Source organism: Manis javanica, chromosome 7 (assembly GCF_040802235.1).
Source record: "Manis javanica isolate MJ-LG chromosome 7, MJ_LKY, whole genome shotgun sequence".
Classification (NCBI taxonomy): Eukaryota; Metazoa; Chordata; class Mammalia; order Pholidota; family Manidae; genus Manis; species Manis javanica.
Genome location: NC_133162.1, coordinates 35753909 through 35777194, shown reverse-complemented (window position 1 = coordinate 35777194; position 23286 = coordinate 35753909). Strand labels below are relative to the sequence as shown.

At 41.6% G+C, this 23286-nt stretch overlaps 1 protein-coding gene and 1 long non-coding RNA gene across 4 annotated transcripts in view; one reads left to right on the top strand and one right to left on the bottom strand.

The window, feature by feature from the left end:
- Positions 1-13357, top strand: part of RPP30 (ribonuclease P/MRP subunit p30) — a 24104-nt gene extending 10747 nt beyond the window's left edge. The window contains exons 7-12 of one of the 3 annotated variants that reach the window (XM_037002936.2): positions 5727-5843; positions 6400-6429; positions 6855-6892; positions 7150-7229; positions 8805-8883; positions 10836-13357. In XM_037002936.2, the coding sequence (XP_036858831.1) occupies positions 5727-5843; positions 6400-6429; positions 6855-6892; positions 7150-7229; positions 8805-8866 (327 nt within the window). In that variant the 3' untranslated portion in view covers positions 8867-8883; positions 10836-13357. Of the gene's footprint in view, positions 1-5726; positions 5844-6399; positions 6430-6854; positions 6893-7149; positions 7297-8804; positions 8884-10835 lie in introns of all 3 variants that reach the window. The other 2 variants (XM_017664393.3, XM_037002933.2) reach the window with 2 other exon arrangements.
- On the bottom strand, positions 13325-23286 carry LOC140850382 (uncharacterized). The gene is made up of 4 exons (XR_012133127.1): positions 23130-23286; positions 22635-22821; positions 22414-22512; positions 13325-13811 (listed from the first exon to the last, which is right to left on the bottom strand). It is a non-coding gene; the product is annotated as an uncharacterized lncRNA (long non-coding RNA).

Here is a 23286-nt window from a genome sequence, read left to right as displayed (position 1 = left end):
AAAGTAGAAAACATACAAATAAAAATGTCTGGCTCATTTTTCAGGGTAAATAATAGTAGTTATGTAGGTATGTATGTATTATTTATATGTATTGTATCTATTCTGTATATGGAGCTGAACATTTACATTAAGGTATGGAAATATATTCACCGTAAAAGTATAGAACATGTAGTGAATGTGAATAACAGCTCAGTCTTAAGTCATGGTTCGTGTGTGCTCCTTTGACCTTGTCTTTGGCCATGAAGAGTAGATAGGTTGGCATTATAAAGATCCTCTCTGTTGGGCACAGATCTTAATTTGGATAGGATTTGTACCCTTTTCTTTTGTGGTGGTGAAAAGCAGGAGCATTAAGGTATTTAATTCATTAGTCTTTTACCAAGAGACCTTGAGCCATGTGAGAATTAGTCAGTTCAGAAGGTTGGGATTATAGGTTATTTCTGAGGATCTAATATATGGGTGACTATAGTTCATAATACGGTATGATATACCTGGAAGTTGATGAGTAGATCCTAAGCATTCTCATCACACACACAAAGTTAACTATGTGAGGTGATGGGTGTATTAATTATCTTGACCTTGACAGTCATTCTACAGTATATATGTATATCAGATCATCATCTTGTTCATTTAAAATACATAGAATTATATTTATCAACTATTCCTCAGTAAAATTTTTTAAAAAATGAAGCAGCTTGGGATTATGAGAGCAGGAGCTAGGGCCTACCAGAGCCCTCCATCTGTGTGACTGACCACTCTCAGCCCTTCTATTACCTTCATCACATGCTTAGGGCACCATCATTTGAATTAAAGTCTTCACCTCTTCCAAAGTCTTACAAATAACTTGCCGAAATCACAACTTCATCATGTGATAGTTGGGTTTCAAAAAAATTGAATTCAGCTCCTCTATTTGGATAATCAAATGACTTCTAATTATTCTGCATTTTATGACTTAGCACTTTAACACCCGCAGTAGCCCAGCAGCTTTAGGGTGGGGTAGATGTTAATTATCTCCCTCATTCAGGTAAGGGAATTGAGACTCAGTAGTTAGTGACTCACTCACACAGATACACTTCTCTCAAAGATTGACTAGGGATTTGTACTCAAGCTTTGATTCTAAATCTGCCATCATTTCCTATTGGGAAATGCTGTTGAAAATTACAGTGGAGCTCTTTGTTAAGCACAGAACAATTTCATGTTTTAAAATGTGATCTTTATGAACTTAGGTTTTGAAAATATTTTTTAAACAGCACATACCTTTACTTGTGATTATTTCCAGTGTTACTGCTATTCAACAGTAAGTTTAGTGAGTTATTTTCAGTGATTGTATTATTTTACACTCTCTCTGATGTTTTCCTCTCAGCAGTTTCTTTAACCATAGTCCACTTCTGTTTTCATGGTCCATTAGCCCCCACTGAGAGATGTCCAGCAAATAGTGTCTGAAACAGTGAGGTTGTTCTAGGAATCATGCCATATATTCTTGAATTGGGTGTGAGTGCTGCTTTAACTTTATATTTCATTACACATGTTGTGAACCTAAATGTATTAAGTGCTTTATTGATCCAGGGCTTGGACCAGTGCCAGCAAACTTGCCAGTATTAAAATGCAAAAAGTCCAGAAACAAAGTTAAAAGATTAATAATGACAGACTGGTGGAAATATTTACATTCATCTTGTAGACAAAAGCCTCATCTCCTTAATGTATGAAGAGCTTCTTCTAGAAATTGAAAAGTAAAAAAAGATGAACATTCCCCAAAAATAGATTAAGAATATGAAAGACATTTCACAGGAAAGGAAATACAAATGACCCTTAAACGTGAAAGATGGTTAAACTCATCATAATCAGAAAAATTTGTGTTAAAATCACTTGATTGGTACAAACCAAGCAGTTTGATGATACACTATTGTAGGCTGTGGGAAGGCGAGCATTCTCATACATTGCTTGTCACAGTGTAAATTGGAGCAATCCCTATCAGAGTGGAAATTTGGCAGCTATCAAAATTACAAATGCTTTTCCCTCTGACCTAGTGTATTAGTTTCCTGGAGCTGCCATAACAAAGTACCAAAAACTGGGTGGCTTAAAACAAAAATTTATTGTCTAACAGACCTGGAGGTTAGAAGTCCAAAATCAAGGTGCCGCCAGAGTCGTGTTCCCTCTGCAAGCTGTGGGAGAGCCCATCTGCCTCTTCCTAGCCCCCAGCAGGCTGCCGGCCCTCAGTCAACAGTTCTCGGCTTGCAGCTACGTGACTCCGGGCTCTGCCTCTGTCTTCATGGTGTGTTCTCTTCTGTGTCCCTTTGTCTTCAAATGGCCATCGTTTAATAAGAACACTAGTTGTATTGGATTAGGGGCCCACCCTATTCCAGTATGACCTCATCATAACTAATTATATCTGCAGTGACCCTATTTCCAAATTAGCTCATATTCTGAGGTATGGGGGTTAGGACTTCAACAAACCTTTTATGGGGACACAGTTTAACCCATAATGCCCAGCATTCCCACTACAGTGTTCATTCTACAGATATATTGAAACAACCCAGAGTCTATTAGTAGAGGTTTGGGTATACATGCCATATCTGTACAATGAAATATGCAGCTGTAAGACAAGGCAGAAGTTATGAGCTGACAGGGAAAGCCTTCAAGTCAGAATGAGAATGCAGCTGGCTATATTTTGGATAAGAATGAGAAAAAATAATATATATCCATATTGGCTTATATTTGTATGAAGAAACTCTGGAAGAAGACAAATTAGTAAAAGTGATTATGGAAGGTGGAAATTGGCAGATGGGAGCAGAGATACAAGCAAGAATTTTTATTGCTTTCTTATGTTACTTTGGTTTGTGAATCATGTGAGCAAATTACCTATCTTTAGATACACCAAAAGAGTATCATCCTTTTGAAATCAATAAAGAACTAATTTTTATGAAATCAACAGAGAATCTGCATATTGTCTCAGTAATCAGTTCCCTATTTTCTTGCTCTTTTCATTCTCTTAAACTTTGCTTAGTTCTAGAATTTTACCACCGGTATCTCTTGATTAAGTATCACACATCTGCCCTTGGTTTGTAGCATCATTGTGACTAATATTTTTCATTAGTGAAGAAATCTGATCATCTGCATATTCCAGCACCTTTGGTCAGAGATGCGAACAAAAGCCAATCAGGCAGGCACTGTGGTTCTTTATGAAGAGGCTGTTAACAACAATCATTTGATGAGCTTAAGGCAATTTACATTAAAATGATCTTAGAAGCAGGAACCCAGGTAATGAGTCTGTATTTTATCTTATAAAAATTTAAAATAAAGTGTTATAAAAGAAATGTTCACAGCCTTCAATAGCACATTATGTTTAGTTTCTCCATCTCAGAGTTTTCTTAGCTTTTAAAAGTGAACTTGATTAATGTACTAAGATCAAAGCAGAACTTTTTTCTTAAAAAATAGTTAAGCTGATAATTATGTCAATTTTTTTCCTCCTTTCCCCCACCTCCAAAAAAAAAAAAAAAGGAGTTTTTCTTTTGATCCAGTCCTCAGAAGGGGCTGAAATTTTAGAATCAGTTAAGAATACTTTGGGACCTGGTTGCCCAGTTCTGTGAATCATCAACATCTTTTATTTCCCCTCTTCTCCATCCTGCAGTGTGTGTTAGGATGTGTTAGCAGCTAGAAGATGAGGAAGAGAAAAATAAGCCAGCCTCTTTGGCTGATTAGTAGTTTTGGTAGAAGTAACTGGGAATAGTTGAGAATATGGCTCAAAGAGGTTTATGTGTGAATTTCAGTTAGCCAAGTTCATACTGGTTCCTTTAATGATGGACAATCCATAGTGAACAGCATAACCAAACAACCTCTTTCCTATAAGTTACCATTTATTCACTCATAATATAAACATACTAAACCCTTTTTGTATAAAAGGCATTTATGTGTTACAAAGAAGTGTCATGATACCAGCTCTCTAGAAGTGTATTGTACAAGCTAGGCAGAAGATGAGGTGTTCATTGAACTGTGGCACAAAGAGTATCATAACGGACATCATCCCTAGAAATAACACAAGCCAAAGAATTAGATGTGGGAGGAAGTTGTCAGAAAAGGGGAGAGGAGAAGGTTGCAGTGTGGAAAATAGCATGTAAATTCTAGCCAATTTCATATCAGATATGGAGGGAAATCTAAAATCTGGGCAGGAGGAAAAGTTAAAGAAAGGGAAGATTGGGGGATGAAAGAAACAAAACCTGTGTTTGTGAAGGGGAAATAGAGCCTGCCAGGTACACTTGAATTAAATTAAAGTGGGCTGCCAGTTCTGGAAGAAGATAGGTTTACCATTCCCTGGAAATTCCCTGGAATTTCCATTCCTCAGGAATAGACCCCTAGCAGTCACAGCTGACCACTCCCAGCTTGTTCTCTAGGTAATAGAAATTTGTTTGGCAGGCACAGACTGGGACCATACTGCGTGGTCCTTCCTTTGTTCATTCAGAAGGCCACTGCTATTCAGTGAATCCTGTCTCCAATTCTGAAGACCTGCACAGTTGGCCCTTCCCATCCTCTTTAGCCTCCACTCCCCTACAAAGCTCTCCCTCTTACTGTCTTCCCCAGCCTACGACTTCTCTGCATGCTACCACCCTCCCCACAACCCCAAAGCCTTTCCACATACTTCTTCCATCTGAAAATGTGCCTCCCTCTGCTATTTAACTACTAAATTCCTCCCTCCCTCCTAAGCTTCTCCTGATCTCACATATCACAGTTGAAGTTTTGTATTTTTGTGTAATTATTTGATAGTCTCCTCTACTAAACTGTCAGCTCTTAGAAGGGAGGAACCCTGACAGCTTTTGCTTCACCGTTGCCATGCTTGGTTGTCTGTTGTGGATGAATGAAAATACTGAGTTGCTCGTGCAAAGAGGATTAGTGAGGTAGTGGATTTCAGTCCTATTTCCACCCCTTCCAGGCTGGTTTTTGACCTGTGCAGGATGCCTACCCCCTAAGAATGGCTTATGGAAGAAGTTTCTGTTCTCATGTAGAAAACCAAGCTTGTCTGATGAGCCGATCACAATCATAAAGGGCCCAGGCCTCTTCTATCTTTTTTGATTGGCATCCATGAGCCCAGCTAAGAATCAGGGACTCTTATGAGTAAAGAGAAAGGGGAGAACAGATATTGGGGGCATTTAGCAGCGTCCGCCACAGTGCCTTATAAAGGTATAGGAAGAGTTAAATGTATACATAAGACTCAGCACAGCACCTGGACTAGCACTCAACCTCCTGTTACTGTTCCTTCATTCAATATATGCCTTATGAAGGACTTACCTGAGAGGTCTTCCCTTCCCTGCTCTTTGAGCTTCTTTCAGTTCTTCATTCCTTCCTCTCTTCATTCTTGGGTCAAATTACTTGGTTTACTATGTCTGCAGTTTACCCCAAGTATAGAGAGCACACCTCTGTTGTCCTTTTGATAGTTTGTGGAGGTGTGGAGGAATAGCCCTGCTGCCACGTGACTGAGACTTTGCTGTCCTTAGCCTCCATGATTCCTGTTTATATCAAGTCAGCTTCCCCACAGCTAAGATAAACTCTGTTGATCAAATAGAGTCACAGATCTGTTTTCTTCTCCTGTGGATAGTGCCACTCAGCATAAATCTGCCTTTGAGGCTATACCTTGACTTGCAGGGGTGAAGAGGGAGGCCAGGGTTAATTTAAATGAAAATAAAGTATGACAGTGTGTGTTTATCTTTAACTGTTTATTGTCTTTATTTCTTGTTAAGGCAATTGACCGAGGTGTGGGCTTTGAACTTGTCTACAGCCCCGCAATCAAAGATTCCACAATGAGAAGGTACACAATTTCCAATGCCCTTAATTTGATGCCCATCTGCAAAGGAAAGGTATGGGTCCATAATTTTAGGATGTTTTTCAAATCTCGTAGTTTATTGTTATTAATACACTGGAATTATCAAACAGATTCCTTTTCCTTGAAGCAGAAAGTTCTTGAGGCACAAATTCTCTCATGTTAATGAGTTTTACAAGTCCTATGGGAAAGAAAATATCAAGGGAAGAATATGTGAGGGGGGAAAAGATGTGTTAAAAGCCTTTATCTTTCAGTAAGGAATTTGCAGTTTACTTACTGTGAGAAGAAAGTCTAGATAATAATGGCTTATTATCAGTGAATTGAATTAAGGTTCTATGACCTTTTCAACTATTTTTTTAAACTAACTCATCTTTTCTAAGATACGTTGGGAAGGTGTATTCTATTTCTTACCATCTGTTATCTTTGTTTTACCATGAGGTCTTCTGTTCTTTCACTTTAATTATTTACCTATCTTTAAAAGAAGGTATTTATAGAACCTTAAATATTAAAATGTGATTACTAGCTATTTGTATTATAAGACTCTTCAATTCTTTTCACATTTATCTTAATATTGATAACTTTCTGTTTTGTAGAATGTAATTATATCTAGTGCTGCAGAAAGGGTAAGTCTGGCATTAAACACATTGTTTTTGCTTTTCAAGTGATAAAACTGTAAAGTTCTAGGTGAGAAATTAAAATAGCAATGTAATGAATGTTTATTTCATGTATTCATTTTTAACCAGATTTGTTTATTGTAACTGCTGGAAAGTAAAATGTACCCCTGTGTCCTTTTGACATTCAGGTTTTGTTTATACAGTTTTTCCTTTATACTGTTACAAAATGCTCTTCAAGATTCTTTTATATTTTCAAAAACTTAATAAAACCATAAACATTTTAAGGACTTAAATTTATGCAATGGAACTTGAATTTATGCAGTGGACTTCCTTGTTTTTGGATACTTTCATGATTCTGTTAAAACTGCAAATAAAGTCACTTAAATTTTATGAATAACTTCTCTGATGTCTATGTTTTGTTCATTTTACTTTAGCCTTTAGAAATAAGAGGCCCATACGATGTGGCAAACTTGTATCCTTTTCTGAGTAAGAAATTGTTAGAATATCATCCTCTTATTTCCTGAGCTAAGGGGAAAATAGAAAAAGGAGAATGAGGGATGTTATGTGTTATGAAAGCTTGGCGTTGACTGAGTCTCTTCTCAGATGCATGCTCCATTCAGGCTAAGATCCACTGTAGAATTTAAGTCTCTCTCAGCATTGTCAGTTACGTTTCTGTTAGTCTCGTGTCCCTGCCTGACTCTGGGTTGAAGTCTTTAATGGCACCACCAGAGGGTTGCTCTTCGGGCTGTCTGAAAACGATGCCAAGGCTGCAGTGTCTACCAACTGCCGAGCAGTGCTTCTCCACGGAGGTGAGCCAGCTCTTCCAGGAGAAACGTCGAGTGGTCATGTTAGGAGCCAATCATTTTCGTCAAGACAGTTGAGCCATATCTGCTTTTATTATCCAGCCCTGCAGAGTTCCTTTAGCGTCATCTTTTCTCACCCTCTTTGAACCATACTTGTCAATGCTTTCTCACCCTTCACTTCAGGCTTTACTTTCTGTAGTTTGTGGAATGAATATAGTTGGTGTTATAGAAATGAGTATTGAGTGTGTTCTTTATGGATGTGTGTCCCTGCCAATATTTTAATACGCTTTTAATCTCCCTTTCCCCTCCTTCCTCTCCGGAGGGGTATGCTCTCCATGCTGAGAATCACTGCTTTAGAGAACTGAAATGTTAAAAATAATGTGTTAAGCCATTTATTGGGAACACAAAGAAGCAAATACATTTTTAAAAACCCAACTAATAAACTCAAATTGTAACTTTTCATATTCATTACAACTTGTTCTTTTCTTATTTTTCTTTACATGTTCAAGTATCTGCAGACTCCACCCACTTTTGTTCTCACTTCATTTACCTACATCTATCTCTTCATCCTAATTCTACTACTTGAAGCCACTGAGTTTCTTACTCATCAGATGATAAAAGTTGAAGTAAAAGTATTTAATATGCCAGGACTTTGGAGAATGAAAATGAAGTTTCATTAAAAGCAAAAAAATTTACACTTTTGATCTACTGTTTTATCTTCATTCTCTTTGCAAATTTTAGCCCTACTGGTAGTGGTCTAGAAGCAATTTACTTGGTATCACCAGGTGAATTTTAAACTTCAGAATAGGTTGTTACATTAAGACTACGTTAATTGGCATATGAATAATTAAGTTATTGAGGGCTTGTGTTTTGTATCTGGATTTTAATGATCTGATTTCCACTTGGGAGAACTGATTACTGTACTGATTTAGAATACAATATCATGAATTAGATGATTCTGCTTTTGTTTCTAACATTTTTAGTTTGAGATTGTTGTATTATATAGCCTAAATCTTATCATATAAGCTTTGAGAATGACCAAATTAATTATGACTTTATCAAGATTTTTTTGAAATTAGGAAACAGTTGGTTAACACTTTGGTAGTTCTGCTATTATTTTCATCTATTTTAAATGAATATAAAGAATCATAAAAATTTTGGATAACAATTGTTCCAAAATAGACTAAAATAATAAAGGGAAACTAATAAAAAATATAATAGGGAAAATATGAAGTTCTGCATTTGACTACAAAAACTCAATAGGACATATATACATAAGCTAGGCTTTTATAGAAGCTAAACTGAAGGAAGCCATGTGGACTTTAGGTAACATTACCACTCACCTAGTAAGCCCTGCACACTCCTGGTTTATGCCTGCTGTCCCTGTGGCCCTAACAGCACATTTAGAGGATTCATTATAGTTACCCTGGTTTTACTTGATATGGGGTCAGTGTGAGACAGTAGTGTGGTGGGTTCCTGAGATTGCTAATTTGGCCTTAGGATACATTAGAAAAAATAAAGGATTCTAAGGCAAGGAGATTCAAAGTCTCATTAATATTCTTTGCACTGATGAAATCCCAGGTGGAGTTTGTATCGTCCTGAGTGTCACATTCAAGAAGGACAGCAATGCACTGGGACAATAGCAGAAGACAGTTAATAGGTTCGTAGAGGATCTGGAAAGCTTATCATGAGACAATTTGTTGCAAGCAGTTCAGGAATGGATACAGAATGGAAAACAGAAGACTTAGGACACAGAGTAGCTGGCATTCAACATTGGAAGGCTTCCTGGAGGGAATCAGAATTAGATGGTCCTATGGGGTTCCAGAAACCAGTGAATAGAATTTTAAGGACATTGTGGGAAAGGGACAAAGGAAAGAGGTTCAAGGTCAGAGACCTCTGTCTGTGATTGATGAGGTTGCTGTCCTTAAATAGCCACTGGACCAAGATGGACCTGTTGGGGACACCTACCTTAATTCCTCATGAACAAAACAGCGCACTCAGAGATAATTTTTTAGAGGTAGTTGTAAATTTTCTTTGGCAGGATGAGTAAAGGAACACTGTATGTGAAAACACTGTTTAGACCAAAGCCCTACACAAATGTAACTTCCTGCTATTAAAAAAATATATTTCTAACAGACCTACACTGAGTTACACTATCTGATAACTATAAAAGTCTTATTTTTCAGCTTATAATGTTTCATCTTAGATTAAGAAGTAAATGTTCATGTGATTTAAAAAAACATTTCTGAGATGGAGCTAAAAAAACTTTGAAACTAATGCATTTTGTTTTGTTATAAAGTACTGGTTTTCACAATTTAATTTTGTATTTTTTATTCATCCAACTGATTTTATAGACATAATCATAGTGATATAAATAGACATCTTTAAGTGCAACATTTTTCTTTTGGTGACATGGAAATCATTGGCAATTTCTACTTATTTTGAGGTTTTCTGATTATGTTGGCATTTTAATGACTTCAAGAGCAGTTTTTTCCCTTTATTAAGTAAAATGCTTTTAAGTAATTGGCAAAGATTTAGTAGACTTGATAAATTAACCCTGATAAATGAGAAGGTATTATTTTACTCTTCAGAATTGATTGTACTTTTATTTCTTAAAATAAATAATTCTTAACTAAATTTATGTTCATCAAGTTGTTTAGATCTTACTTCCCTTGTAGCTGATGGATCTCTCTCTCCCTTCTGCACACCACCCCTATTGTCCACTAAACCTATGAGGTTTTCTTACCTCTCTTGCCTTTGCAAAAGAATATTTTCTTTTCCTTTTTCTATTCCTAGTGTCACCTCTTTTACATACTTTCCTGATTCATCCAAGCAGTTACTTCTTGTAGGTGCCTCCATATTTGTTACATTTCCCCCAAACATCCTTTTATCTCAGTGTGTGGTAGGAAGAAGCACTTTGTTAGGCATCTTAATATCCTCAGTAGGTGGCAGCGCATGACGCATTAGAACATGATTGGCAGACACTGGGCAAATTTAAATTGAAGTTGCTGCCAACCTGACCTAAGCATCTAGTAATTCCCACTCTTCTTTGTCCATTGTCACCAATATATGAGATCAGTAAACAAGTGAGTTTGATTTCTTCATTCACTCAACAAGTGTTTAAAACACCTGTTTAATAACCAGGCGTTGCTGCATGTTGGCAATATAATACATTTGATTCTTCAAAGGTATATTGATGACCTAGTGAGGAACACAGGTGTGGTATGTGCTATAAAATAAAGCGAGCTCACACGCCACGATGGGAACAATACAGTTGTCTCTCGTACTTGCTATCTGATTCATCTGTCTTTCTGCCGTACATAAAGCATCTGCTGCACAAGGTCTGTGACTTGGGTTCTGGTTACGTAGATGCCATGGACAAACCATTAGAGGTCACCTGCCCTGCAGTTTTACCCTCGAGGTAATCCCTTTGGAGTGAATTAGATGTTCATATTATTTGGATATTTGTGTATGTTGGGGGGGAAAGATAATTACAGTAAGTGGCATCAGGACTCAAAATAGCTCATTATGGTTTTGTCATACTTGTAAAGCTACCTCTTTTTAAATCTCATTTTAACTTCAGGTGCTTTGGTTTTCCTGTTTGATTTATAGAAACCAGGAAGACTGCTTTTGGAATTATTTCCACAGTGAAGAAACCTAGGCCATCAGAAGCAGATGATGATTCTCTTCCAGCCTGCAAGAAGGCCAAGTGCGAGGGCTGAGAAGAACCCCGCGTCTGGTCCGCACCCCCTTACTCCTTTTGGTAGTCCATTAGCCACAACAGAAATAAAACCTTTGTATAATTTACTATTTTCACTTGGAGCTAGAAAACAGGAACCTGTAAAAATGATTTTATATTCAGTCTATTAAAATAACAAACAAAACCTAGTAAAGCGTTAAAAATAAAAAACCTGCCAGCTGAATGAATGTAGTTATATTATAAGAGAAAAGAAGAAACTAGTTTATTTGCTTTTGTGTTGAGTGATGCAATGGCAGGTATGATTGAATGAGATGTTTCAGTATTTCAAGAGACTCTTTAAAAATGTTTCCTGTTCATTTAAAAACTCATGCTTTTCTGCTTTACTTGACATCATGGCTCATTACTTTTCAATCTTACTACTTGAGTGATTATGTTGAGGACTATTGAAACTTAAATTAAGGGGTTGGCTTTTAGTTGATCTAATCTTATTTTAAACCTCTCTGATTATATTCATCAAATCAAAATTCTGTGTAAAAGGAGTTGCTATAAAATTTGTGGAAGGAGAGGGAAAGTGGGTATAAAATCACACTTGGCTTCTTCCTTTGCTGGTTCTTACCTCGTGATATCCTTGAACTAGGATTCCCTCCTTTAAGTTGGAAGCCCCTGAAAATCTAATATTGATTTTCCTAATAGTTATATGAAAAATACCAAAGCATTGGACTCAACCAACTTTGGAAATAATTTCTTTAGTAGCGGGATCATTATATTAAGTAAAAGTAACCTTTTTTGCACATATCCGCATTTATGCTTTATTGATATAAAGAAGATTGTTGAAATGAGAAAAAGAACACTGTTCTGAGAGTCAGAGAAAAGACAAAGCTTCACATGAAGCTCACTTATGAATATAGATGTTTAAATAAAATCTTGTAAGAAACCATTTAAACAGTATACCATGATCAGGTGAGAATTATCTAGGAATGTAAGGGTATTTCAGTTCTTTTTAATATACTATACTTTATCATAGTAATAGGTCAAATGAGAAAAATCAGAATAATCATAGTAGATGCCAACAAGACATCTGATAAAATTTAAAATCCACTCCTGATTTTAAATAAACAGTAAAAACCCTTGGCAAAATACAAGGAGAAGAATAATTCACATGTGCACACATATATTTTTATATCTTTTTTTCATATATCTATTAAGCATGATGGTTCTGAAAATAAACACTTCTGACTGACTTCCACTTGAACCATCTTATGGATTAGTCTGGGCCATTCCCTCTGGAATACCAATGGCCACTGCCGCTGGACCCACTGACACTCCTTGCATGTCACTTGGCTTCTGCCTTCACCCCACTTGGGCTCACCAAAAGTTAGGTGTGTGTTTATTCACAAGTCATTTATGCCATTGAATTTAGCATTGGGCAAGTATGTAAGTTAATTATAAATTATGAAAACTGGTAAACTACTACAAGCAAAAAAAATAATTCCCAGGGAAAAAGGTTTGAAAAAGAGTCATGAAAAAGAACTGTCAGAATCAGTGTGAGCAGGACAACCAAGATATGGGGGAGATCCAGTAAAAAACTGGACTTGGATGGCTTCACTAGAGTCTGAAATTCTCTTCTTTAGACTGAAGCTCAAGAAGGACAACTGTAGCCCTCTACTCAGTGCACCCATACTCCCAAGGACAGGCTTTGGCGTTTCTTTAAAAGACTGGCACAAATGTACATTTATATATTTTAAACTCAAAATGTTTAAGGGATATTTTTTTGATACCCCACCTTAATCTACTTTTTCAACCAACTGACTATCTATTAGCTTAATTGCACCAGATAAAATACTGTGGACTTTCATGTTATATTGGAAGAAAGGTCGTTATTGCAAATGTGACTGCAAAAAGAGAAGCAACCAGGAAGAAATAGATGTATTTCTTAGTTTACATGCACTTGTGTTTTTGCGTTTGTGCCTACTTTCTGTTTATGAATAGGTGCTTATCTGTTGTTCAGAATAGGAGGGTCTGATGGCTGGCTGGTCACCCTTGAATAGCAGCAAGCGGGTTTCCTTCTAATGTTTACTGTAGATGGAACGTGAACCACTCCTGATTTAGTTGCCACAAGATGACAATACCTTTAATAAAAATTCAGCAAGGTGGTCAGTTATAAAATAAATACACAAAAGCCAGTAGTTTTAACAGTAACTCATAAAATGTTATATTAAAAGATGACTCTCTTCACAAAGACATAAATTACCAAGAAATATGTAGGACCTTCATCATGAAGAAAACGCTTAAAACAATAAGGGAAATTAAAGAACACTGAAATATGTGGAGGAAGACATTCAATTTTTTTGGATGAGGAGACTGTACATCAAATTCTCCCCCAAATTAATCTACAAATTTAATGAAATCTAAAAATATGTATTTTTTGCTTATGTTTGTGGTTTTTAGACTTGGTATTTTGAAGACATAAATATAGCTAGGAAATTTCATAGAAAAACCATAGGAAGGACTTGCACTGCTCAATATGACAAAGTGCAACAGAACTGTAGTAATTAAAACTTATAAGTGGTGCAGAAATTCATATATAGGTCAGTGAAAGAGTTGGGGGTCCAAAACCACTACAGTTAATAAGAAGAAATGACATTGTCCAGTAAGTGGTCTTGGAACAACAGGTTACCTATGTAGGAGAGACAGCACAGCATACTAGTTAAATGCAGAGATTGATGACACTACCTACATTAAAATCCCAACTTGCTAGTACTTACCACCTGAGACCTTGGGCAAATTCCATAACCACTCTGTGTCTCCATCTATTCTCCCTTTCTATGGCATTGGCATTATTGCAAGGGTGAAGTAGATTATTATTTGTAGAAGGCTCAGGGCAGGACCTGTCATAGAAAGTATCTACTAAGTATTAACCACTCTTACCACTTAGGAAAAAAACAAGTCTAAACCGTGTCTCATACTGAATTCACACCCATTGTAAACTCAAACATTTAAAATTTTAATTTAAAAAAAACTTGTAAAATACTAGAAAAAAGATAAGAAAATTAAAAACAAAACAACAAAAAACTTGGATTGGAAAAGACTTAAATGTGGTCATCAAAGCCAGAGAACAAAATCTTGATTAATTTGTCTCTAAAAAAATAACGTTCTGTTTAAAAAGTACAAGTAGGGAAGTACATTTACAATGCATATTGCAGAGAGGTTTAGCACCTTTAGCTTTATCATCACCCTTCCCAGAAGATTATCCTGGGCTAATGGAAATCAGTTTACTCAGATTCCTAGGAATTTTTATGCTCACCCAATAGCCAATGCCTGATACAGGCCTTACAGCACAGCCTTCTGTCCTCTGGTGTAATTTAACACTCCTGAATTCCCCTTGGGAATAGGCTGAGGAGAGACTTAGGAAACCACATCTTTGTCTCTTTGCTCCTGAAAGGTCCTATTTCCCCTCATTCCCTTACAGAGGACTCAGTGAATCACACAAGAATTCACTTCAAGTGCTTCTTCCAGGGAACCTGACTTAGAAAGTTGGGAAAAGAAGGTTGACTCAGAAAATGGCCAGTAAACATGAAGATGCTGAACTTTTTTTAACAATTGAAAACTATTCAAAAATACATCTTTTGCTGATCAGGTTGAAAAGATAAAAAGATGTACAAAATAAGTGTTTGCATGATTGTGGGGAAAGGCAATAACATACTGTGTGGAAGGGCATAATTTGATACCAACTTGGTAGATGCTTCTACAGTGTATTTCTTCAGAAATAACGTTAGGTATGAAGGGTACAGGGACAAGGATATCCACTGCAAAAATGTCTAAGTGGAAAAAATAGACACAGCCTGCATGTCCAATAGTAATAAAATTAGTTAAATGATCCATTGTACATTGAAATATAAGAATAACAAAGATGTCTAGACTAAGATGTTCAGTTGAAAAAGATATAAAACTAAATGTACAGTGCCCATATGTAATGTGCACAGAAATAATCAGAGCATGCTATGAAATTAGGATTATTGGTGGTTTGTTCTAATTTGTATCTGTAATTGGCTTAATAATTAATGGGCATGTATGACTTGTTCAAGGGTAGAGGAAGGTTTTTCATTTGGCTGGTAAAGGTGTAGAGGAATGCAGGGAACAGGGCAGAGCCACCCAGTTTTCATAGAAACTACGTGAGGCTAACATTCCTGGACCCTGCCCTAAGTTAGATAACTAGAAGTAAAGGACCCCCCCTGGGGTCGAAACTCGTGATAAGTCACATAGGAATGCTTGTGCAAAGGTCAGGCACCTGGTGTGTCCCTGTTCCAATTTTATTGGCCAAAGTATAGAATGTGTTTCAAATTCATTGGTTGAGGTAATATGTGGGCTCTGGTGCAATGACTGTATAAGTCCCATATAAACCATACCTAAAGTTGCTTGAGGGTCGGCAGCTCGGACTTGGCCTGCATGTCAAGGGAGGTGCTGTCAACCCCAGCTTGCTGGCTGAATAAAGACTTTGCTTGAATTTTCATCTCCGTGTCCATGTGGCTTGTTCTCTGGGAAACCCCGGAGTCCTGGACCCTAACATTTGGGGGCTCGTCCGGGATCTGCACAGCTTCCCTGAGAACAGAGGACGGCTGGAGGCAAGGTCTAATTGTCCGGATGGGGCAGTGTAATTCGAGGGTCGCTCCCTTGTGTCTGCATAAATCCATTATAAAGCAGGAGTCGCCATCCCGTGTATGGTCTTGGGTTAGTGAACCCGAGTGAGGAAGTCCGGGTTGATAGTCCCGGCTCCCAGGTTAGCGACCCGGGGTGAAGCCCAGGTAACCAATCCTGGCCCTAGGGCCCGAGTGACTCGGCCTTAGGAAAACAAGTCCGATCGGCAGGAACCTGGCGCCCAAGGAGGAAAGAGTTGAGCTCGTCACCCTGTGGCAGTCCAAGTGGACGCCTTTCGGGAGAATTACGAGAGTTTTTAAAGATCCTGAAAGTAGTGAGTGTGGTGCGCACCAGAGAGAAAGAAGGACCGGTCCGAACGAGGGCGATCAGATGTGGTGTGTGTGCTTAGTGTTATCATTGATTGTTTTATTGTGTTTTGGTTTCAGTTTATATTTCTTTCTGCACTTTTTATTTTAAGTCTCCCTGCTCTAAGGTTCCTCTGTTCTTTCCATTCCTCCTCTCTGCCACTAAATCATTCCCCGCGGGCACGGGTCGGGCAATTAAGAGCCATTAGGGCGCCCGCTGCTAGAAGACTCCCATGACAGGATAAGGGGGTCACAGCCGCGAATCCCAGAAAAATTCGCGTCCCCCGCAGAAGAAAAAACTGTGCAACAACAGGCACCCATTCACAAGCAAATACCCCAGTCATCTTGTTAGAGTGGCATCTCTACCTTATACCCTTGTCTGCCTCGTATTTTTCACTATGGGCCAGACTCAGGCTACTCCTAAAGGCCTGATCCTTTCCCGTTTTCCGAAGGTTAGGAAACAGGCCCTGAATATGGGTTTTAGCATCAAGAAAGGTAAGCTCGATGCTTTTTGCTCGGCCGAGTGGCCTTCCTTTAGAGTAGGCTGGCCGACCCAGGGGTCTCTTTCCGTGGACCTTATTGACAAGGTCAAAGCTGTTATCTCCCGGCCAAACCCTGAGGGCCACCCTGACCAACTTCCCTATATCCTGGTGTGGGAAAATTTGGCTAAGAATCCCCCTTCCTGGCTGAGGCCCTTTTTGGTGGAGAAACCTCACACCAACCCACCAAGAGCCTCCATCCTAGTTGCCCAGGAAGATTTAAAGTCCCCTAATCACAGGGCCAAAAACCCGAGTGCGCCGCCTGTCCTCCCTGACAGTTCTCCTCTTTACCCCCTTCTGCTGATTGAGCGGCCACCCCCGTATGCGGAGGAAAGGGGTGAAGCTGCCGGGAGGATAGAAAACAAGGCTGGGGAACTCAGCGGGAACCAGGCGGCCGCAGCTTCCCCAGACTCTTCAGCAGAGGGAGGCAGGAGGCCGGAAAGAGCTTCCCCACACTCCCCCACCCTGGCTCCATGCTGGGCGCCAAGTAGAGCGGGAAGAATGCAGTTAAGGCCTCGGGGGGCCAGGGAACAAGAAGGGGAGGCTCCCTCTTCCACCTCAGAAGGAGCAGTGCCGGTTCTGCCTGTGCGCGCCATTGGTACAGGCATCACTCAACAATATCAATACTGGCCCTTTTCATCTAGTGACCTCTATAATTGGAGGACTCAGAACCCTCCCTTCTCAGAGGACCCCAAGTGTCTTATAAGTATGGTAGAGTCCATTATGTTTACCCATCGTCCCACATGGGATGACTGCCAGCAATTGCTCCGCACTCTCTTCACGACGGAAGAGAGAGAGCGTATCCTCAATGAGGCCAGGAGAAATGTCCTCGGAGAGAATAGAAGACCCACTACCCTCCAGCCCATCATCGACGAGGCATTCCCACTTAAGCGCCCGGATTGGGACTTCGAGACTGCAGAAGGTAGGGAGTGTCTCTGGGTCTACCACCAGACTCTGATGACCAGTCTCCGGGCGGCCGCCAGATGGCCCACTAACCTGGCTAAGGTAAAAACTATTGTTTAAGGAGAAATGGAAAGCCCAGCCGCGTATCTGGAAAGGCTGTTTGACGCTTACAGGCAGTATACCCCCATAAACCCAGAAGCAGAGGAACACAGATCAGCTGTAGTCCTCTCATTCATCAACCAGGCAGCCCCCGATATCCGGAGGAAACTCCACAAGTGGGAGGACCTGGGGGAGATCTCTATTAGGGAACTGCTGCAACAAGCGGAGAAGGTCTTTAATGCTAGGGAAACTCCGGAGGATAGAGAGGAAAGGCTGAGGAAAGAGAAATGGGTAATGCAAGAGAAAAATAGGAAGGAAGACAGAGAATTCCAGAAGAGGGAGAACAAGAAGCAGAGGGAAAAGATGGCCAGGATATTCCTGGCCGGGGTGAAGGAGAGCCCTAGGCCACCTTGTGGAACAGGACCCCGCCAATCCCGACTAGGACGAGATCAATGTGCCCTGTGTAAGAGATATGGACATTGGAAGAGGGAGTGCCCCCAAAAGAAGAGAACAAGGAGGAGGGAACCCCGTTAAGACCCTGCACCTAGGAGAAGAAGATTGATGGGGATGGGGCTTGGCACCCCTCCCCGAGTCCTGGGTAACTCTGTGCATGGAGGGGACTCCCATTGGGTTCATGGTAGATACTGGGGCACAGTATTCAGTTCTCAACCAAGCCCACGGTCCTCTAAATCCAGGATGCACAAGTATAGTCCAGGGAGCGACAGGGTCCAAGAAATGTGCCTGGACTACTAGCAGAAAAGTGGACCTAGGAAGACATCAAGTCTCTCACTCATTCCTGGTCGTACCCGAAAGCCCCACACTGCTGCTGGGCAGAGACTTATTAACCAAGGTCGGGGCGTGCATCCATTTTGAACCCGAAGGGATAAAGATCATGGACAAAGGGGGGCAGCCCCTACAACCGGTCCATGTGTTAACTCTGTCCCTGGCCGATGAACACCATCTGTTTCAGGCGGATCAAGAAAAGGGGGGCCAGGGAGAAATAGACTCTTGGTTGCAGAAGTTCCCTTCTGCATAGGCTGAAACTGGAGAAATTGGTCTCGCCAAACATCTGCCCCCGGTTGTTGTTCAACTCAAAGCTGCGGCCCTACCCATCCAGGTCCAGCAGTACCCAATACCGGAAGAGGCTAGGAAAGAGATAGCACCCCATATTCACAGACTGTTGGAGGCAGGAATCCTTAAACCCTGCCAATCTGCCTGGAATACTCCCCTGTTCCCAGTAAGGAAGCCTGGCAGTAGAGATTATAGACCGGTGCAGGACTTGGGAAGGGTTAATGAAAGGATAGAAAACATTCACCCCACAGTGCCCAACCCTTACACCCTACTCAGTCACCTGCCACCCTTACATGTGTGGTACACTACACTGGACTTGAAGGATGCCTTCTTCAGTATCCCACTCTCTGAAGGTAGTCAGCCTATGTTTGCCTTTGAGTGGCAAGAGCCAGGGGGAGGAAGAAAAGGGCAGCTTACCTGGACTAGACTGCCACAAGGCTTCAAGAACTCTCCCACTTTATTTAATGAAGCCCTAAGCCAGGACCTGGAGTCCTTCCACAGGAGCCACCCCCGCGTGACACTGCTGCAGTATGTGGATGACCTGTTGCTGGCTACAGACGCCCATGAGGAGTGCGAAGAAGCCACGGGGAACTTGCTGGCTGAACTAGGCGAACTGGGATATCAAGCCAGCGCCAAGAAAGCCCACATCTGTCAGAGGTCAGTGATCTACCTGGGGTACAGAATATCTAACAGAGCAAGATGGCTAACACAGGCCATGAAACAGACTATTCTGACTATCCCCATTCCTTCCTCACCCCGGGGAGTGAGGGAATTTCTTGGCTCAGCTGGGTTCTGCAGGCTCTGGATTCCAGGGTACGCAGAAATAGCCCGACCACTATACAAGGCGACCAAAGAAGGGCCGGGCTGGCAATGAAATCAAGAGCAACAGGAGGCTTTTGACAGATTAAAAGAAGCTCTCCTCCGGGCCCCCGCCCTATCTTTGCTAGACCCACAAAAACCCTTCATCCTGTTTGTAGATGAAAAGAAGAGAGTGGCAAAAAGAGTCCTGGCTCAGCAGCTGGGCCCATGGAAGAGACCTGTGGCCTATTTGTCCAAGCGACTAGACCCAGTGGCCTCTGGATGGCCACCTTGTCTGCGTATCCTAGCAGCCCTTGCTCTACTAGTAAAAGAGGCAGACAAGCTGACTTTTAGCCAGAACTTGAAAGTAACAGCCCCACATACTGTGGAGGGGATCCTCAAGCATCCTCCAGAAAAATAGATGATGAATACAAGACTCACCCACTACCAAGGGCTCCTACTAGATTCTCCACGAATCGCCTTCTATGACCCAGTGACCCTAAATCCTGCCACCCTTCTGCCGGACCCAGATCTGTCAACTCCCATCCATGACTGTAGAGACATCCTTTCCGAAATTATCCAGGTGCGAGCAGACCTGAAAGACACACCGTTACCAAACTGTGAGCTAAATTAGTATACGGATGAGAGCAGCGTTGTACAGGAGAGAGTCAGAAGAGCAGGGGCAGCAGTAGTAACCCACGAAGGGGAAGTTGTCTGGAGCGCAGCTCTGCCCCCTGGCACCTCAGCACAGAAAGCGGAACTTATTGCTCTCGCTGAGGCCCTGGAAAGAGCAGAAGGCAAGCGGGCCAATATCTACACAGATAGCAGGTATGCCTTTGGCACTGTCCATGTCCATGGTGCCATCTACCGAGAAAGAAGATTCCATTCCGCAGAAGAGAAGAGACTAAAGAATCTGCAAGAAGTCCAAAGACTACTAGCCGCCGTCAAAAAACCCAAAGCAGTAGCAGTTATACATGTAGCGGGCCACCAATCCAAGAAGACACCTGAGGCCATCGGCAACAACCATGCTGATGCGAAAGCTAAGAGGGCAGCCCTCTCGGACTCTCTTATACTTGCAGCCTTCGATATACCCATACCTGAACTGCCCGCCTTGCCACCCAAACCTGAGTATTCCCCCCAAGATCTTGAGTAGATTAAGAAACAAGTATTGAGAGAAGTGTCTGGAGAGGGAAATTGGAGGAGAGACCAAGAAAGTAGGTTGATCCTGCCAGAAGCATTAAGACAATACATGCTTGCTAATCTGCATAAGTCCACCCATCTATGCTGGAAAAAGCTGCTCAGCCTTTTTCAGTCTGCGCAGTTGGTGTTTCCCCACCAGAATGAGGCAACTCGTCAAATCACAAAAGAATGCGGTAGCTGTGCAATGCTAAGACCAGCCCGAAGACGGCTGCACCTGGCAGGTACCTGGGAAAGGGGGAGGGCTCCAGGGAGGAACTGGGAAATAGACTTCACCGAAGTAAAACCAGGAAAGTATAGATATAAGTATTTACTGGTTATAGTAGATACCTTCTCTGGGTGGGTAGAGCCTTTTCCAACCAAGCATGAGACTAGCCAGGTAGTAGCAAAAAAATTAATTGAAGAAATGATCCCCAGGTATAGTGTCCCTGAACCTATAAGTTCCGATAATGGCCCGGCTTTCATTAGCAAAATCCTGCAAGGATTAGCCCAAGCTTTGGGAATAGATTAGAAGTTACACTGTGCTTATAACCCACAAAGCTCTGGGCAGGTAGAAAGAATGAATCGGACCCTAAAAGAGACCCTTTCTAAATTGGTATTAGAGACTGGCAGGGACTGGGTGACCCTCCTTCCCTTAACTATCTTCCGTGCTTGGAACTCCCCCTATGTACATAGTTTAACTCCATTTGAGATAATGTATGGGGCTCCTCCACCCATAATCCGGCGAGTGCAGCTTCCCAGTGCAGAGGACCCGGCCCCTGACTATCTGAATGTGTTGCAGGCTCTTGCCAAAGTGCAGCAGGAAATCTGGCCCCTGATCAGAGCATATTACGAGGGCAGGAAAATTCCGAGCCCGGAACATGGCATAGTCCCAGGGGATACGGTATGAGTCAAAAGACACCAAGTAAAGACTCCTGGACCCAGGTAGAAGAGACCTTACGTTATATTGTTTACCACCCCCACTGCTCTCAAGGTTGACGGTATCGCTCCTTGGGTGCATCACACCCACGTTCAGAAAATCCTGCCTCACAAGAACCCGGGTGATCACGAGAAAGAGTGGAAAATGCGGCAGCATCCTGCGAATCCCCTGAAACTACACCTAAGCCAAAGATAAAGAAGATCCTGCTGATAAGTGCCTTCGTATAGACTCTCGAGGAAGCTACATCGGTGAAGCTGATTCCAGAGCCCGCAAGAAAACCGGGTTTGAGTCTCTCCGGGTTAGGTAACCCCTTATGGGAAATGGTGCAGGCATTCGCAGAGACTCTGAACCGCACCACTCCCTCCCTCACCGATCCCTGTTGGTTATGCTATCCAGGTTCACCCCCCTTCTATGAAGCAATCGGGATAAATGGCTCCTACACCATTAACGACTACTATCCCACTTATTGGGACAGGGGGCCGAGGGGACTTACAATCGCTCAAGTCTCAGTCACGGGAACGTGTGTAAGCTCAGTCCCGATAGTCTGGAGCCAGTTATGCTCGTCCTACACGTACAATACATGGAAGCAGGACAAGTAGATTATATCCTCCTCGGGTTGGTGGCTCTGTTTAAAGACAGGCCTCACCCCGGCCATATCCACCTCTGTGTTTAATGCTAACAGTGAGTTTTGTGTACTTGTGGCCATTCTACCATGCCTAGTATATCGTTCTCATGAGACCCTCCTTTCTTATTGGGAAGAATGGCCAAACCCCCACCGGGAAAAAAGAGAAGTTATTACTGCCTTGACCACTGGGGCCCTTTTTGCCCTAGAGATGGCAGGGGCTGGCACAGGAGTCACAGCCCTTGTAACTCAAGAACAGGGGCTCACAGCTCTGAAGCGGGCTGTCGACAGAGACCTAGAACAACTTCGACAGACAATATCAGACTTGGAACAATCTCTTACCTCCTTAGCTGAGATGGTCCTACAAAACAGAAGGGGCCTGGACCTCCTGTTCTTAAGAGAAGGTAGACTGTGCATGGCCTTAAAGGAAGAGTGTTGCTTCTATGTAGACAAAACAGGTACAGTCAGAGATTCCCTGGCCAAACTAAAGAAAGATCTAGAGAAGAGGCGTAAAGAATATGACAGTAGCAAAAGCTGGTTTGACTCTTGGTTCAAATACAAACCTTAGTTCGCTACCCTTCTCTCGGCTGTTACAGGGCCACTAGTCATCCTGCTGTTATTGCTTACGATTGGTCCGTGCATAGTAAATAGGCTGCTTAGATTTGTGCAGGAAAGAGTTAACGCCGTCCAACTTCTGGTCCTTCGACAGAGATATCAGGCCCTAGATGCCGCTGTGGAGGATTCCTCAGTCTAATCAAGAAAAGGGGGGAATGTAGAGGAATGCAGGGAACAGGGCAGAGCCACCCAGTTTTCGTAGAAACTACGTGAGGCTAACATTCCTGGACCCTGCCCTAAGTTAGATAACTAGAAGTAAAGGACCCCCCCTGGGGTCGAAACTCATGATAAGTCACATAGGAATGCTTGTGCAAAGGTCAGGCACCTGGTGTGTCCCTGTTCCAATTTTATTGGCCAAAGTATAGAATGTGTTTCAAATTCATTGGTTGGGGTAATGTGTGGGCTCTGGTGCAATGACTGTAGAAATCCCATATAAACCATACCTAAAGTTGCTTGAGGGTCGGCAGCTCGGACTCGGCCTGCGTGTCAAGGGAGGTGCTGTCGACCCCAGCTTGCTGGCTGAATAAAGACTTTGCTTGAATTTTCATCTCCGTGTCCATGTAGTTTGTTCTCTGGGAATCCCCGGAGTCCTGGACCCTA